This window comes from Monodelphis domestica, chromosome 2, assembly GCF_027887165.1.
Source record: "Monodelphis domestica isolate mMonDom1 chromosome 2, mMonDom1.pri, whole genome shotgun sequence".
Classification (NCBI taxonomy): domain Eukaryota; kingdom Metazoa; phylum Chordata; class Mammalia; order Didelphimorphia; family Didelphidae; genus Monodelphis; species Monodelphis domestica.
Genome location: NC_077228.1, coordinates 61,115,099 through 61,133,119, shown reverse-complemented (window position 1 = coordinate 61,133,119; position 18,021 = coordinate 61,115,099). Strand labels below are relative to the sequence as shown.

Here is an 18,021-nt window from a genome sequence, read left to right as displayed (position 1 = left end):
CTCTCTCTCTCTCTCTCTCTGTCTGTCTGTCTGTCTCTCTCTGTCTCTGTCTCTCTCTGTCTTTGTCTCTGTCTCTGTCTCTCTCTCTCTCTCTCTCTCTGTCTCTCTCTCTCTCTCTCTCTCTCTCTCTCTCTCTCTCTCTCTCTCTCTCTCTCTCTCTCTCTCTCTCTCTCTCTCTCTCTCTCTCTCTCTCCCTTAGCTTCCTATCCTGCTTAGACATTTCCTGGACTTTTATTAAGAATTCCAAACATCTCTGCAACAATTTTTAGACATCATAGGCTCTGTTGACATTTGTTTGTTTAATGCTTCTAAACCAAAAGGCTCCAGGAGCACTTAAAAGAACATACAAGCCTCATCAAATCAAACCAAACAAAACCAGCCTCCTCACCCAAGCTGAATGAGCTTCTGTTGAAGTCCCCAACAGCGAATAGTTTTGGTTTTTGTACATAGATTATGTAGCCTAGGGAGAGCTGCCTGCCTACCTTGTTGTTGTTTATTACAAAAGTGAGAGCTTGGCATGGAAAATAGAAGTACTTTGTCATTGCTCTCATCTCTCTTTAGACTTCCCAACAGGTGTACATCTCTCTAGTAACACAAATCCTGTTTGGCTTTTAGATTTCATAACCTAGCCCCATCCTCCCTTTCCTCCCAGGTTTCTTGCCCCTCCTCATCTTGTACTTCCTGTGCCAGGGTCACTGGCCTCCTCCTTTTTACTCCTACACCACCCTCCATTGCCTCATTCTGGAGATTTTCCCTGGCTGTCCCCCATCCTTGGGATGTTCTCTCTCCTTATCTCCACCTCCTGGCTCCCAGGCTATTTTCAAGTCCCATCTAAAACCCCATGTACAAAAAACCTGTCCCAGCTCCGCTTAATGCTAATGCCTTCCCTGTGTTCATTATCTTCTGTATCTTCTCCTGTCTAGATATCTTCTTTGTACAGTTATTTATTATCTTCCCCATTAGACTGTGAGCTCCTGGGAGGACAGGAGAGTGGTTTTACCTTTTGGTGTGTATCCCCAGCATTTAGCACAGTGCTTGGCACATAGTAGACTTGTAATAAATATCTATGTCTTTACTGACCCCTTGGTGGCCACCTGTTCCTCACTCATTTCAGCCTGGCCTCTGCTTGACTTGCCTTTCTTCCAGGAGAAAGGAGTAGGCTAGTCTATCTTTGGGTTAGGTTTCTGACATCTTGTTTGCAAAACTGAACATGTGCGTGTCTGAATATGTATGCTGTATATGATTAGAGTATAGATACGCACATCTAACATGCAAAATGAAAGCATTACTCTACCCCTTCCTGAGCTGATATCCCCTTGGGGATGGAATAGGACAGCTATTTCTCCATCCACGAATAATATTACTTAGCACTTTGGGACAGATTAGGCAGAGCTAAGCTTTATTCCTTTAAAACTGTACTGGAGGGGGGCAGCTGGGTAGCTTAGTAGATTGAGAGCCAGACCTAAAGATGAAAGGTCCTAGGTTCAAATCTGGTCTCAGGTATTCTTAGCTGTGTGACCCTGGGCAAGTCACTTATCCCCCATTGCCTAGCCCTTACTACTCTTCTGCCTTAGAATCAATACTCAGGTGATAGGTAAGGGTTTTTTAAAAATAATAAAATAAAATCATACTGGGCTCATAGCAATTCCGTAAGTTGCTATTTGGTTTTAGGGAGTGCCTAACTAAATAACATATGAATTTTAATTAAGGTGAAAGATTAAGATAAAATCTCTTTCATAGTACATATGCTTCGGCACTAAAGAATGGCATCAGATTGAATTTGCTGGTTTCCCCTTTCCACTAAAATAAAAATTACTCAAGCTAACAAACAGGAGAAACTGAGATGTAAACATCCTGATAATATTTGTAAAGCACTTTACAAAATCTTAAAGAGCTGGCTGTTATTATTGTTGTTGTTAATGCAAAAACCTGGATTGGATTATTGAGAAAAATTATATAAATCATTCATTGAAACATATTTTTTTGAAAAGCTGTTTTCCGAAGATGACTCTAGCCAGCCGTATAGTATATTCATCATTAAAAGTATCACTGCCATCTTAGAATTCCCTGGACTTTGAACCATTTTCTATAATGCAAACAGACATAAGGATACATAAACACACCCCAGCTACTGTTGTTTTCTGTAGCGTCACTGAGCTGTGACACTGATCAGATGGGCATGAAATAATTAATTTCATCATTAATGGGTCTGATGAGTGAAATTACCTAACATGAATGAAAGAATGCTGTGAATGAATGAATAGCATTTAAGGGCTTACTATGTGCCAAGGACTATGCCAAGTTCTAGGGAAATGAAATAAAAAACAAGGAACTTCCTTGCCTTCGAGGCTTTTACATGCTGAGAGAGAGACTACTCCATCTTAAAGCCAAGGAGTGGCCAGGGAAGGGTGATTTGGTCTGAGAGTCACCCAGATGGTGAATGGAGTAATGGGAGAGTTGACTGGCACAACCTTTTCATAAGTATTGATAGCATTAAATTTGGTTACCATTTCCAAAGCAAAAAGAAGGAAGAGAAGAAAAGTTAGGTAGAGATAACATATTTTTGGATTTGCTAATGTGATGAATTTGAATTTTTGTCTCTTGATTTTCAAAGGGAATAAATTTTTGAAATATGTTATCTCTGTACATTTATGAGAATTATGTGAGAAATAATGAGCAAAAGACCAATGTAATATAACCTGGTCAACAAAATTATACCTTCCCAATCAGGCTAGCAATTCATAAAAAATCGAGTATCCCAATGATTGCCCTTCTTCCCCCAGAAACAGACTTCTTTTTTAATGCATAATATGCAAATATCTGGATGTTTTTGTGGGTTACTTTAAAAACTGAACTTCCTTAGCCACTAAAACTTATAAAATTCTACTGTAGTCAAGAATAAAACTATAACTCTGTGGCAAAAATAACTAATTCAGTGTGGTTGAGCAGTAACAGAATTTTTAACTTCAGCCTTTAAAATGACCAGACATCTTAGGGAGGTGTTGCCAAACTTTTTAGCTGCTGAAACCCAAACCAATGGCATACCCAAGGCATAAAAAGAAGGAAGCACCATCTTCCCTCACTGGCTTCAAATGTTCATTTGAAAAACAGTAGAAATTTCTAAAGTCCCAGCTGGTGACAGGGAAGGCAATATTGGAGTTGTTTGGGAGATACAATGGATCCATGATATAATATATACATGGGGATGGAACTCAAAGCTTCCTGAGAGGCTATGAATTGGACAAAAAGATTGTCATTAGGTTTCAGGGCATGTGACTTGATCTATATGATACCAAAAGTCATAAATTTTGTGAGAATAAGAGAGATTTCTAAACTGTGAATGTGGTCCACATTATATGACTAAAACTGGGATCAATTTAAGGAATTGAAGATATTTAGATGCATATCTAAAGAGAAAGCATGACTAAGAGGAGTTGGGTTTGTTGGGCTTAGTTCTAGAAGGACAAGACCCAGGAAGAAGAAATTTTTTTCTCTTTTTTTATTTTAATTAGTTAATTTATCACCAATTACATGTTATAACAAATTTCCACACATATTTTCCCAAGTTATATGATCAAACTTACCTCTCTTCCTCCCTTCCCTTCCCCTACCAGTGATGGTAGGCAATTTGATCTGACTTATACGTGTATTATCATGTATAACATTTCCATATTATTCCTTTTTGTGAGCAATTTCATAAAACGAAAACTCCAAAACATAAACCTAAATAAATAATTGAAAAAAGTATACTTTCATTTGCATTTTGACTCCAACAGTTCTTTCTCTGGAGGAGAACAGCATTCTTTGTCATAAATCCCTCAGAATTGTCTTGGATCATTGTATTGCCAACAATAACTAAGTCTATCACAGTTGATTATTCCATTATATTGTTGTTACTGTGTACAATGTTTTCCTGGTTCTGCTTATTTCACTCTGCATCAGTTCATGGAGGTCTTTCCAGCTCCTTCTGAAATCCTCCTATTCATCATTCCTTACACATAATAGTATTCCATCATCAGATACCACAATTTGTTCAACCATTCCCAAATTGATGGACATCCCTTTAGTTTCCAATAATTTTGCCACCATAAAAAGAGCAGTTATAAATATCTTTGTATAAGTAGGTCCTTCCCACCCACCCCTCTTTTTTTAATCTCTCTAGGATACAGATCTGGTAGTAGTTACTAGGTCAAAGGGTATGCATTTTTATAGCCCTTCAGGAATAATTCCAAACTGCACCCCCAGAGTGTTTGGATCAGTTCACAGCTCCACCAGCAATACATTAGTATCTAGGTAGTAGAAATTACAGCAAAATTAATTTCAGCTTATCATGAGCCTTTTTAATAATTAAAAACTACCTGAAAAATGAAATAGATTGTCTTGTGAGGCAGTGCCTACCTCATCACTAGAGATGATTAAAGGGAAAGCTGACATCTGTCACATTTGTCTTAGAGGGCATTCCCATATTGGGTGAACATTTTGTTGATGATTCCCAAGGTCCATTGAATTGCTAAGATTCCCTGATTCTTGTGGCACTGCCTCATTGTGAGGGTATCATGTTCCCTATACCTCTGCTTCCTCTTCCTACCTAACCTGGTCTTCCTGTTCTTGAAAGTCTGTTACACTAAATTGTCAGAAACAGTAAGATAAAGGCAAGGAGAAAAGGGTAGGACTTTCAGCCACCCTGGAATAAAGAGAGAGGAAAATAAAAACCTAGGGAAAAGATGAGACCACTTTGTGTCCTGACCAAAGGAGCCTTACTTAGCCTGTTGCCATCTGGCTGTCCTAAGTCCAGAATTTAGATTGCTCTGCATTCAGACTGGTGACACTGTCCTGCTTGCCAAAAAAAGGGCAGGCCAGATTTTATTTGGACAGAATCCATAATATAAACATCAGTAACAGGAGGACTGTACTTGAATCTGATACATCTTTACTGATAACCACCTCTTCGACCTTGGGAAAGTTACTTTCCTCTTATAAATATGCATTTTTTGGAGTTACAGATCATAAATTTAGATTTGGACGGGACCTCAGAGGCCAGCTAGTTCAATCTCATTTTACAGGTAAAGAAATAGAGGCCTAAATTAAGTGACTAATCCTGCTGTGGGCAAAGTCCACCCTTGTCCACGACTCCAGGGTTTCCGGACTGGTGGCAAACGATCAGTACAAAAATAACAAATGGAAGACAGCTTAATTATAACAGCCATGGGATTGCTTTGCATCTAACAGCTGCTCCACCATTCCAATGTCTGGTCTTTATTTTTATACCCATTTTCTTGGCATGCAGGTACACAAAATCAGAGAGATAATTGGAAAAGTGATACATTAACTTTTAACAAAACATTTGATTAACATTCTATATTTTTGTATTATGATGTAAGACAGAATAAAGGTTGCACACAAGAAAAATGATTTTGTCACAGGTGGCTTAATTTTCTCATTACCCTGTGAGAAGTTTTGAGCTTACAAACAATCAAGGAAAATTACTTATTGCTTTTAATAAAATGAAATAATCAGAAGTTCTTAAAAGACAATTCAACAATCATATCATTGAGACTGAGGGGTACTGGGAGCATAATTCAAATTTAGGCTGGTCATTTCTCAGGGTTCTTTACTAGGGAGTTCTTGAGTTACTGATTTGTGTAATTGAGTCACTGAGGCATACTGAAGCTTGATGTACTTGTACTTATCACTTGGGCCTCTATGATTGATTTGTATGCTGGCTTCATGAGAATAGGCTTCTGCGAGTGGGAAAGTTTTGGGCTTGGCCCGTAGCTGCGGTTTTGCTGGGAATTATGTACCTAAGTAAAAGTTAACCCATGATAGTCTTTTTGGGATTGGGTTTAAGGGTCTGATCTTTTGGTATTGTTTTAGAGAATTAGGGTACAGGTATTTTGCTCTTGTATTATTTCTTTTGAGACTAGGAGGAAGAATAATCATGTCTGTTCATAGGTAAGGGGCATTGATGAAAGAGGTCATGTAAAAGGGGGATTGGGTGGGCAGTCTCATCTCACCAAGGACTACTCTGTGGTCTCCCCAGCTACCACACATGACTCTGTCAAGGCGTCGTGGTCTGATGGCTCCCAGCATAATCCAAGATGACATGGGTAGTAAATGTCAGAAGTGGATAAAATGAAATAAGTATTTAAGGAACTTTATGGATCTTCATATTTTATTTTCAATTAACAAGTATTTGTTTTCTCTCTTTCACTTCTCCCTATGGAGAAAAAAGACCAATGAAGTTCTTACAATATACATGCATAAAAATAGTTGAGCAGAACAAATCCCCACATTATCCACATCCAAAAATGTATATTTTCATTCTGCATCTGAGTCCATCACCTCTAGAATATGGTTGGCCTCTGAATTCATTCAAACCCTTAAGTCTTTCAAATTGTTTGTCCATACAATTTGGTTGTTATTATGCATATTGTTTCTTGGTTCTGCTTGTTTGAACTCTGAGTCAGATGATTAAAGTCTCCTTAGGTTTCTCTAAACCTTTTATAAATGTTAAAGCACTACATATAAAGATATAGATATGTAGATGTATCTATATTACATATAAAACCATAGATATGTATTGCTATATTATATATAATATATATTTGTAATAGCTATATTATATATAAATAGTTGCAATAGCTATATTATATATAAATATGTTAGCGCTTATTATTATTATTTGGCTTTCCTCACAAAGTTCCCTCTGCTTGCGATAGTCCTCTCCATAAAAGTTCATTTCCTGCTCATCTTTCAGGATCTACCAAAATGTCATCTCTTTCATAATATCCTTTGCTATCTTCTCAGCTGAAAAAAAAAAAGTTCTTCTCTCTGTAGTTCCACAGCACTTTGTACCTCTCTTATGGCAATCTTGCATCCTATCTCTCATTAGTTTTATGCTCCTTTATAAATTTCCCTTACTAGACCCAAAGCTGAAGATGGTCAGGATCTCATTTATAATGCAGTTTTAGTTTATAGTAAGACAGAAGCGGTGTTCAGAATAAAAGAGATCAATAATCTTAATGATATTGCCCTAGTCAAACCACAACTGAAATACCGTGTTCACTTTAGGGCCTTATATTTAAGAAAAGATGCTAACAAACTGGAGCCTGTCCGGAGGATGGTATAAAAGAACTAGAGAAAAGAATCAGAGAATTATTGACCCAGATTGGGAAGGGACTTCAGAGACTGTCTAGTTAGAGAGTCAATGAAGGTTTATTAAGTGTCTGCTACATGTGAGACATTGTACCAAGTGCTGGAGATACAATAAACAAACAAACGAATGAATGAATGAATGGACAAATAAATAAATGCATTGATTGATTAATTAATTAATTAAGGCATAAGACTGTCCCTGCCCTCAAAGAGCTCACAGTTTGATAGGGAACATAACATGCAAATAACTGTGAATAAAGAAGATAATTTGCAAGGATAAATTGGAGATGATCAATCCAGAGAAGGAGCTAGCATTATGGGGGATCACAAAGGACTTCTTGTATAAGTCTAGTCCAACCACTGCATATAATAGATGAGGAAACTTTGGGGTGAACCTGGTGGCTTTCTTCAAATAGACACAGGGCTCTTATTAATCTTGGTTTGTCTGGGTCCAGAGGGCAGAACTAGGAACAGAGGATAAAAACTGAAAAGAGGCAAATTTCATAATCAATGGAGCACTGGGTCTGGAATTAGAAAGACCTGAGTTCAAATGGGACCTCAAACTCTTATTAGCTGTGTGACCTTAGGCAAGTCACTTAACCTCTATTTGCCTCAGTTTCCTCAACTGTAATAATTAGGTAATAATATCCCCTACTGTCTTATTAGATGTATGACTGTCATCAAATAACTTAACCTTTATTGCCTCAGTTTCCCCAACTATAATTATGAGGATAATAACACCTACTCTTAGGGTTGTTATGAGGATCAGATATTTGTAAAGTACTCAGCATAGTGCCTGACACATAGTAGGTGCTATATAAATGCTAGCTTTTACTTTATTATTGTTTTTTACTTCATTTTATTTTATTATTATTATCATTATTCCTAATAATTGTTCAGTTGTATCCAACTCTTGAGGGGTTTTCTTGGCAAAGACCCTGAAGTAAAGGTTCTCCATTTCCTTCTCCAGCTCACTTTGCAGATTACAATTAGATCTGTCTCGCCAAAGGGAGAATGAGCTTCTTTGAAGTTAACGAATTTCCCCTTCACCTGAAGTCTTCTAGGAGAGATAGGATGGCTCATTAAGGATGCCAAGTATAGGTTGTAGTGGATGGTCACCCAAGTCCCTTCCAGCTCTTTAGATTTTATGAGTCTCTAAACAATCAGAAGTGCCCAATCTGGAATCGGAACAACCTTAGAAAGTAGTAAGGTCTTCACTGGAGGTTTTCAAGTAAAGATTAGAAGACTCGGTATTAGAGATCTTGAAGAAAGAATTCCTTTTGGACCACATGATATCTGAGGCCCCTTTTCACTCTAAGGCTACACTTCTGTAAGATCTTACAAAAATGAACCACTTTAGCCAAAAACCGTTATTTAAAACACTATGAAAATGATATTAATTCATTCATCAAACATTTGTTGAGCATCTGCTGTGTTCAGGGCATTGGGTTCTATGCATTGTGGGATAACAGAGATGATTTTTAACACAATCTCAGTCCGTAGGGGTTGATAATTTAGGAGGGAGAGTAAGACATTGATATGAACTGTAATGCAAAATAAAATGTGATAAGTTCCATAAAGTAGGTATGAATAAAGTGCTACTGGAAGTCACAGGAGAGGAAAATTGCTGCCAGCTGAGGGATCAGGGAAGGTCTTCATAGATGAGTTAACACTGGAACTCACCCTAATAGATATTTCATTTTCTTCTTGTATATTTTGAGTTACAGAGAGCTCAGAGCTGATGGTCACACTTATCCTTTCAGAATTTCTATAGGTCACATTCAGAAGAGGGTATAATTCTTCCCATTTCCTTGATTTAGAAACTGGGGCTCAGAGAAGCCATTATCTGCTCAGTCACCCAATGACTCATTGGTAGAATGGAAAATGGATGACTGTTCTCCTGATTCCTAGCCCTATGCTTTATCCAGTAGACCAAGCTTCCTCAGAAGAGACACAGCATTTTCGTAGGATAATTGCATTTTAATTGAACTGTCTGTACTACTCTGCAAACGCCTCTGCAGAGATAGGAGAGTGAATGCTTGATAAATAAAATCATTATTGCTAATAATTGCTTCCATGAAAGGATTTAAGAGTTAACCTCCAAGAGAAGGTGCCACTAAAAAAATATGTGCTGAGAATCATTACATTTTTTAAAAGTCAATTCTACAATTTGAAATGAATGTGCAAGAGATGCCCAGCATGTTCTCATGTAATCAGTGCACCTGCAAATGTGTGTGGGGGCGTCTTTCACTGTCTTTGGTGCCTTTTCTGTGATTAGAGTACTGCAAAATGTAAAATTCTCATCTGTGATGTAAATAGAACTTATGTGTGGGGGAGCTTTGCCCACAATCAGGGCACTATGACCTACCTCCTAATAGATTTTAGAAAATTAGACCAGAGAACAGAAAGTAGGCCCTTCTTTAGAAGCATACACAATGCTCTTCATCACTCTTTGCCACACTTTGTGCATTGTTTCCATTAATTTCCTACCCAATCTTAAAAGAGATGGGGTGGCAGCCTTCATTCAGGCAACAGAAAAGAACACTGGCCATGGATGATGATGATGATGATGATGATGATGATGATGATAATAATAATAAAAATAATAACGATAATGGCTAACATTTCAATTACTTACTATGTGCCAGGCACTATGCTATACAAGACTTTTGCCTTTATATCCTCAGCATTAACTTAAGGCTTGGTACATAGTAGGTGCTTAATAAATGTTGATTGATTGATAAGAAGAGATTCTTGGTCAAAGTATTGTTTGTAAGAGATGACTTCCTATTTATTTATTTGATTTGTCCCACTCCTCCCTGCTCCCCTTCCTGCAATAGAATGTAAGTTCTTTGAAGGTAGGGACCATTTTTTCATTTTTGTCTTTATGGTCAGCACCTAGCACTGTATCTTGCAAGTAGTAGGTGCTTGTTAAGGAAAATTCAATTGTGTTATTTTTCTTCTGGCAGTTCGTAAAGGTTATCGGATCCAGGCTGACAAAGAACGAGATTCCATGAAAGTCCTATATTATGTGGAAAAGGAACTAGCACAGTTTGATCCAGCCAGAAGAATGAGAGAAAGATGTGAGTAATAAGTCTTCTGTGATTTATTTTATGCTGGGACCTCTGAGAGATAGTCTACTAGCCCCAGGGGGCACAGGGTAAGAACTCAGGGGTAGCAGCTGCTGGTGCCATGGCCTTAAAAATATTAACCTTCAGTGGGCATAGGGGAAGAGCAGGAGACTTCTGATTTGGTGGGTAATGGAATCTCTTATTACTACATGATGCCACATGTCTATATGTGGATCATTAGAAGAAACAGGAAGGGGGAAGAAAGGAAGGAAGGAGGAAAGAGATGGAATAAAAAGAAGAAAAGAAAGGAAGAAAGAGAGAGGGAGGGAGGAAGGAAGGAAGGAAGGAAAGAAGGAAGGAAGGAAGGAAGGAAGGAAGGAAGGAAGGAAGGAAGGAAGGAAGGAAGGAAGGAAGGAAGGAAGGAAGGAAGGAAGGAAGGAAGGAAGGAAGGAAGGAAGGAAGGAAGGAAAGAAGGGAGGGAGGGAGGGAGGGAGGAAGGAAGGAAGGAAGGAAGGAAGGAAGGAAGGAAGGAAGGAAGGAAGGAAGGAAGGAAGGAAGGAAGGAAGGAAGGAAGGAAGGAAGGAAGGAAAGAAGGAAGGGAGGGAGGGAGGGAGGAAGGAAGGAAGGAAGGAAGGAAGGAAGGAAGGAAGGAAGGAAGGAAGGAAGGAAGGAAGGAAGGAAGGAAGGAAGAGAAAGGGAGAGAGAAAGAAGGAAAGAAGGAAAGAAAGGAAGGAAGAAAGAGAGAGAGAGAGGGAGGAAGGAAGGAAGGAAGGAAGGAAGGAAGGAAGGAAGGAAGGAAGAAAGAAAGAAAGAAAGAAAGAAAGAAAGAAAGAAAGAAAGAAAGAAAGAAAGAAAGAAAGAAAGAAAGAAAGAAAGAAAGAAAGAAAGAAAGAAAGAATAATTTGTCAGAAGCATCCCTGCCTTTATGATGTTTTTAAGAGCAAATGAAGATGTAGAAACTGAATCCTGAAATTCCCTTTGACTCCAATGTCTTTGACATTAAACTGTAGACCTAGCAGCAGTTCTCCCCATAGGAGGTATTTGTGAAAAAGACCCAAACTGCCTGATGAATCTGGCAACCAGAGCCTGCATCATCCCAAACAGCTGAGTCCTAGGTGACTCAGGGGGCTGGGGGAGAGGCAGGGAGAAAGAGGAAGGGCTGTCTTTCTTGTTCAAAGGACTTTTTAATTAAAGTGTCTCTTGGTGGGTGGGACCCCAGCCCCAGCTCACTGGCAAGCCTGTGGTCTGAATAGCTGACAAAGATGATTCTTTGGGATGGATCCTTAGAAACCATATATCATTACTGTCTGCAGGTAGCAGGTCTGACGTGTAAGGGCTAGTCTTATGGAGCCTTTTAGGGTCAGCTAGGAGGCTCTTATTCCTCCTCCTCCCTTCCCCAAGTTGATATCAGGCCTGGTGGGGAATCTTCCATGATTAGGGGTTCTGTTCAGATTAAGAGGAGCCAACACATTCCACAGAGCTCTCCAGTCTAAAACTATCCTGTCTGAGTAGCATCTACTGCTGTATCCTCCCACTGCATCTACTAAAAAAAGACCCTCTCCAGATTGTAATGGCAGGAATGCAGATGTCACCGCATTTGATGGCTCAATGTATGTACTGGGGTGGGGGGTCTGCATTAAGGCCTGGCTGAAGGAGAAGGGCAGGGAAAAGCGATTGGTGATGGAGCACACATACTACTGAAGAAGAAAGAGTTTCAGATGGTAACAAATGCTTGTAGTCAGTCAGTCAATCAACAGGAATTTACTCATTTACTTATTAAATGCCTATGTGCTAGGTACTCCGCTAAGTGCTTGGGGATGCAGGCTTAGAGATGGATCGTGGCTCTGGCAACTGAGGGACCACCCTTGCTATATTTGAAGAGTTTTATTACCAGAGGTTTTTCAAGTTTTATTTATTTATTTTTTTACCAATTACATATAACAACAAATTTCCACACAAGATTTTCTGTTATAGGACCAAACTTATTATCTTCTTTCTCTCCCTTCCTTTCCTTCCCCATCCTGGTGCTGGCAGGTGATTCGATCTGGGTTATATATGTATTATCATGCAAAGCATATTTTCACCAAGAGATTATTTTTTTTTACTCTAGCAGCTCTTGCTAAGGTGTAGAGGGCTTATATGATTTTCTTGGGTAGCATATCTACAAGGAAATGATAGCTCCCTAGGTAAGTAAAGAACTGAATTCTTTTTAACTTAGAGGTGCCTTCCCAGGGTGCCCTAGACGTACCCCTCTTATACATTATCATCTTTTTTCAAATGTTTTCCTTTTCCATGTTTTACATTGAAGGAAAAGATACTGGGTAAGAGATAGGCAAAGAAAAGGAGAGAGAGAAACAAAAGGCCCCAACATCCATCCTGATTCTTATCCAAAATTGGAAATATTTAGGATTAGTTCCAGTTTATGCAGATCTAGCAGATGGTTTATTCAAATGAAATTTTTTTAAAAGTTCAATTGTTCAGTAAGAAATTAATGTTCAAGGCTGGTTCAGTATAGTTCAGGTTTACGCAAACTGACACAGTTCATTCCAGTTTTCTGGTTCAGATCCTACTTTGGGGTTCTGCTGGACTGCTTTAGTACTAGAAGGAAAAAGACTCCCCCAAACACTTGAGTCCCCAGTACTCATCTGCTTAGACGATGTAGGCCTCTGGCTGCCAGATTCATTGGTCAGTTTGGGTCTTTTTCGTACATATATCCTATAGGAAGTATTGCTGCAAGGTGTATAAAAGCTGTACTTTTACTAGTAAAGGATAACTCCCAGGTGAGGAAATTCCTTCTACCAATGCAGGTCAGCCCCTTTCCCACAATTTGAAGCCTTAGGGAGTTGCTTAGAGCATTGAGATGATAAGGACTTACCTAGGGTCACACAGTCAGTTTGAATGAGAAGCAGGACTCACATCCACCTGGTTTAAGCAATGAGAAGCCAGCTCTCTATCCATTACGCCACATTGCCTCTCATCGATCTGCCTTGTGAGGCAGAATAGCTCTAGCCTTCCATTACTAAGACTGGATAAGAACCACACAGAATTGGAGTCATTGGCTTCTCTCTCCCTATGCCTGTCTTTCACCCAGCATCCTTCAGGCTATAATCGTCCCAAAAGGAAAAACATTTTAAAAAGAATGAGGATATCTAAGGACGCTGGGCCCAGGGCATCCTGAGAAGTCAGCCCTCAGTTGAAAAATATATTCTTCCATCCAGGAGGAACAAGGCACAGAGAGGAAGCATTGTCTTCTGGGAGCTGGTGTGCTTTAAGGTGCTAGCAGTTCTTCCTATTGCAGTGCATCAGAATGAGCTTTGGTCAGTAGCCAGCCTGGATTAGAGATTGGAGGGACCCTCAGACACTTGTCCTTGTTAGACCTTTGACTTGGAGAGATCCTGGAATGATGTCTGGTGACCTTTTTTTTCCTTCAGATAATAACACCATTTCTGAACTCAGCTCTTTGCACGAAGACAATGGAAATTTCTGTCAATCTTACCGCCAGATGCGGAGGAAGCCGCTCCCTTCTTTGGGGAACATAGAGAGCGATACGGACTACTGGACGGGTGTAATGGGAAACAGTGGTGGGTCAGGACATGGGCCCTCATCCTCCAATTATAACAAAGAGGATCGAGACAGCTTCAGGCACAGGTATAGAAAATGTCTTGTGCAGATGAACACGGAAATAGGCATTGCAGGATAGCATAATGCACAACTTAAATCAGATTACTTATGATCTTGGGAAGGGGAAAAGGAAGAGGAGAGATGAGAAGAAGGGGAAGAATTTGGATTGCAAAATGTCAGAAAATAAGAGTTAAAAGTTGTTTCTACATGTAATTGGGGGGAAATCCAATAGAAAAAAATTTTTTTTCAAAAGGAAAATGGAGTTTAGGCAAAAGGGAGGAATTGGATGGGCATGATACAGAATGTAAGGAAAGAAGGACCTGACACCTGCCAATTAGGGTTTTCCCATTCTACATTAGTAGAAAGTATCTGCATTTTTCTCCCCTCCTCTTATCTTTTTGCATTCTTGTCTTTTGGTAAACCATTTGATTTATAATTGGCACAACAGGAGAACAAGCCCCAATTCTTCTATATACTGACCTTAAATACTGACAAATTTCTATCTTGAAATCTATGATATTTCAAGATCTCAGAGAGAAATGATCTCTTTATCCTTGAATTTCCAAAGTGATTCTATCTCACCAGTTCTCCTCATTATTTTCTATTAGTATAGGTGCATGCCTCATCCTGCTATTTGATTATAAGCTCCTTGAGGACAAGCACTTTGTATTTTTATCTTATGAGCCTCAATACTTAGCTCAGTGCCATGTACACAGTCAGAATTAAATAAATGCTCATTGAATTCTTAGCCTTCTATACTTCCTTGGAGTATTTAGTATTTGAGTTTCTCCATTCCATAGATAACTTTAAGCAAGGAAACATTTTTTAAATTCCATATGCAAGAATTACTTTGTTAAACTATAGTCAAAACATTGATCAGTTCCTTTTTTTTCTTTGAACTAAGCCAAGCCCTCATGGATCTTCATGCACTTGTTTTCTCTTCCATCCCATTTATTTTATCACCTAGCCTCTAGAAGCACGCCAACTATACTTTATAGTAACATTTCTCCATCCCTATACCATGCAAGAAAAGCAATAGAAATTTCCATCCTTGGCTAATCAAACTGTAAAGAAACTCGATTCAGCCCATTGTTTCCACTCTCTACATCCTGTGGAAGAAGAAAGGGAAGAAATTGATACAGATGTTGCCAGGGTGGTAACTGGGTAGATGATTGAATGAGAACCTCAAAACTCTATGTGAACAGTATCTAGTATTATTGTTGCTGTTACCAGGATTGCTTCAAGTGTTGCTTGCTACCACCTATCCCAGCCATGGGATGCAGATCAGGAGATGGAGATGGGGGGGGGGGAGGGGATTGGGGGGAGGGGAGGCTCTGGAGCATCGCTCCTCTTCCAGGGCAGCAACCATAGTCATAAAACATAGTCAGTGCCCTGTCAATGTCTCTTGATTGGTGAAAGTTGACTGATGACTTCTTTGCTTGCAGCCAGCAGCGATGCAAGTCAGAGATGTTGTCACGGAAGAATTTTGCCATGGGGATGCCAGCTGTCTCTATGGATGAGCTGGCAGCCTTTGCAGACTCCTACAGTCAGCGGTCTCATCGAGGCGAGGGCAACAGCCAAGAGCCTCGTGGGGGGAGTCGTTTCGAGAGATCCGAGTCGCGGGCCCATGGCGGGCTCTATCACGATGGTTCCCTAGAGGAATATTACAGCAAAAGGAGCCGGAGCCGCGAGCCCCTGACAGACTCAGACCGGGGCTGGTCCTATAGCCCACCCCGAAGACGGGCTAATGAGGACAAGCACCTGCCTCGGCTGGTGAGCCGGACCCCAGGCGTGGGCCAGAAGTATGACCATCCCTATCTGAGCAGCGTCCTGGAGAGGAAGTCCAGGGGCGAGGGCAGCAGTGGGGGCGGAAGCCTCGAGACCCCGTCCAAGCGGAGCTCCCAGCCCATCCAAAGGAGCGGGAGCTACTACGCCTGGTCACCACCGAGCACCTACAAAGCCGGGAGCGGGCAGCAGCCATCACCACAAGCGGGGGAAGAGGACGAGATGGAAGATGCTTTACCGCCCTACAGCGAACTGGAGCTGACGCGGGGCCCCTCCTACAGGGGCCGGGAGTCCTTGTACCATAGCAACTCAGAAAAGAAGAGGAAAAAGGACTCGCTCAAGAAAACTGTGAGGCCGCGTCTGGTGCTCCTGATCCAAGTGGGATGAGAAGGGAACCATCAGGCAGGGACATTATATCTGAAGGGCTGAAGGGCAGGGGCCAGGCACAAAGCTCACAGTGCAATATAAAGAGGGTTGTTTGTTTGTTTTTTTTTTGGGGGGGGGGGGCTGGGTGGCTCAGTGGATTGAGAGCCAGGCCTCTAGACGGGAGATCCTGGGTTCAAATATGACCTCAGACATTTCCTAGCTGTGTGACCCTGATCGAGTCATTTAATCCTCATTGTCTAGTACTTACCACTCTTCTGCCTTGGAAACAGTACAGAGTATTGATTCCAAGATGGAAGGTAAGGGTTTAAAAAAAAGGTTTTTAAGGGGTGGCATCCAGGATTAAAGGGTACAAGTCATCTGAGTTTGGGGAATCCTTCTAAGGATAGTATATTTTTTGAAGATCGCAATGCAATGATAGGATAAAGTTTAAAATGGACTTCTTGATGACAGGTAGAAAAGTGAAAGGAAACCAAATGATAGTGAGAAAGCAAGACTGGGTGGTTGTTACAGAGGATATGAGTTAATTCAAAACCAAATTTCAAAATCATTAATTATCTGTTTAGGAAGAACAATACACCATTCCTCCAAATCCTCTAGAAAAATGCTAACAAATATCACTTGGGTTTTATGGTGAAAATACCCCCACTTTAGGAACCATTGCTTCTCTGCAACCTTCCCAACAGACATACCCAGATGAGGGTACACAGCAAGCAGATAAATGGAAAAACTGCTCCCATCATCAACCACAAAATTAAATAATGAAGTTATGTTTTTTATTTTGTTTTTAATTTAGAGCAGGGGTTCTTAATCTTTGATGTGTCATAGAACCCTTTGACAATCTGGTGAAAGCTGTGGACCTCTTCTCAGCATAATGTCTGTAAAGGCACAAAATTACAAAGGGAAATCAATGACATTGAAATATCATTAGAAAAGTTTTGCTTTCATTCTTAGACCTCAGATTAAGAAATCCTGCTCTAAATATAGGAATTGTGTTCCTGTTCAACTACCAGAAGTGTATTACAGTTGTCAAAAATTATTTCTATAAGTAATTGGAAAAAAGTAGAAAACCCCAAAACTTGACATAACTTTAAAAAGAAAAAAAAGTATTTTGTAGGGGCTTTGGGTTCATTTTTGAGTAGTAGTGGTCAATTTGGGGTGAGACATCCACACTCTCTTACCTTGGCCTTCCTATAACCAGTGTCAAGATGGACGAAAAATGGAAGTGGGAATTTTATAGGTTAGTCTATAACTAGGAGTGAAGCTCTTCTCTTTAGGAAATGAAAAGACTTCTCTAAGATTGGTCCTGGATCCAGCAACTAAACCAGCTGGCCAAGGTTAACAATCATCTTAAGAATAACTCCATTGTTAGTTGTGTTGGTGCTTCATAGTAAATGGGGGGGGGGGGAAGAAATCTAGTCCTTTAGTCAGTCAATAAACATATATTTTGTTGTTGTTTAGTCATGTTTGACTCCTGGCGACCCATTTGGGGTTTCCTTGGCAGAGATACTGGAATGGTTAGCCATTTCCAACTCCATATCATTTTATAGATGAGGAAACTGAGACAAAAAGGCTTAAGCAACTTGCCCAGGGTCACATGGGTGTTACATTTCTGAAGCCAGATTTGGACTTAGGAAGATTAATGTTTCTGATCCAGGCTATGTACCCTATCCTCTGCCCCATCCAGATCTTCTAAACATTTATTAAGGGATAACTAGGCAGTTCAGTAGGTTGAGAGTCAAGCCTAGAGATATGAGGTCCCAGTTTTAAATCTGGCCTCAGATACTTCCTAGCTATGTGACCCTGGGCAAGTCACTTAACACCCCCCCCTCCAATTCCTAGCCCTAACCACTCTTCTTCCTTTGAACCAGTACTTAGTACTGATTCTAAGACAGAAGGTAAGTATTTGAAACAATCAAACCAAAAAATATTTATTAAGCACCTACTATTTTTTGAGTAAAACAAAATCAAATTTAATGGTCTTAAATGCAAAAGTAAAAACAAA

The 18,021-nt window shown here is 40.0% G+C and overlaps 1 protein-coding gene across 4 annotated transcripts in view; it reads left to right on the top strand.

Annotated features, from left to right (window-relative positions):
• Nucleotides 1-18,021, top strand: part of ILDR2 (immunoglobulin like domain containing receptor 2) — a 100,845-nt gene that overhangs the window by 72,359 nt on the left and 10,465 nt on the right. For all 4 annotated transcript variants that reach the window (XM_007480699.3, XM_056815484.1, XM_056815486.1 and 1 more), the window contains 3 exons: nt 10,125-10,238; nt 13,658-13,874; nt 15,293-15,980. In XM_007480699.3, the coding sequence (XP_007480761.2) occupies nt 10,125-10,238; nt 13,658-13,874; nt 15,293-15,980 (1,019 nt within the window). The remainder of the gene's footprint in view (nt 1-10,124; nt 10,239-13,657; nt 13,875-15,292; nt 15,981-18,021) is intronic.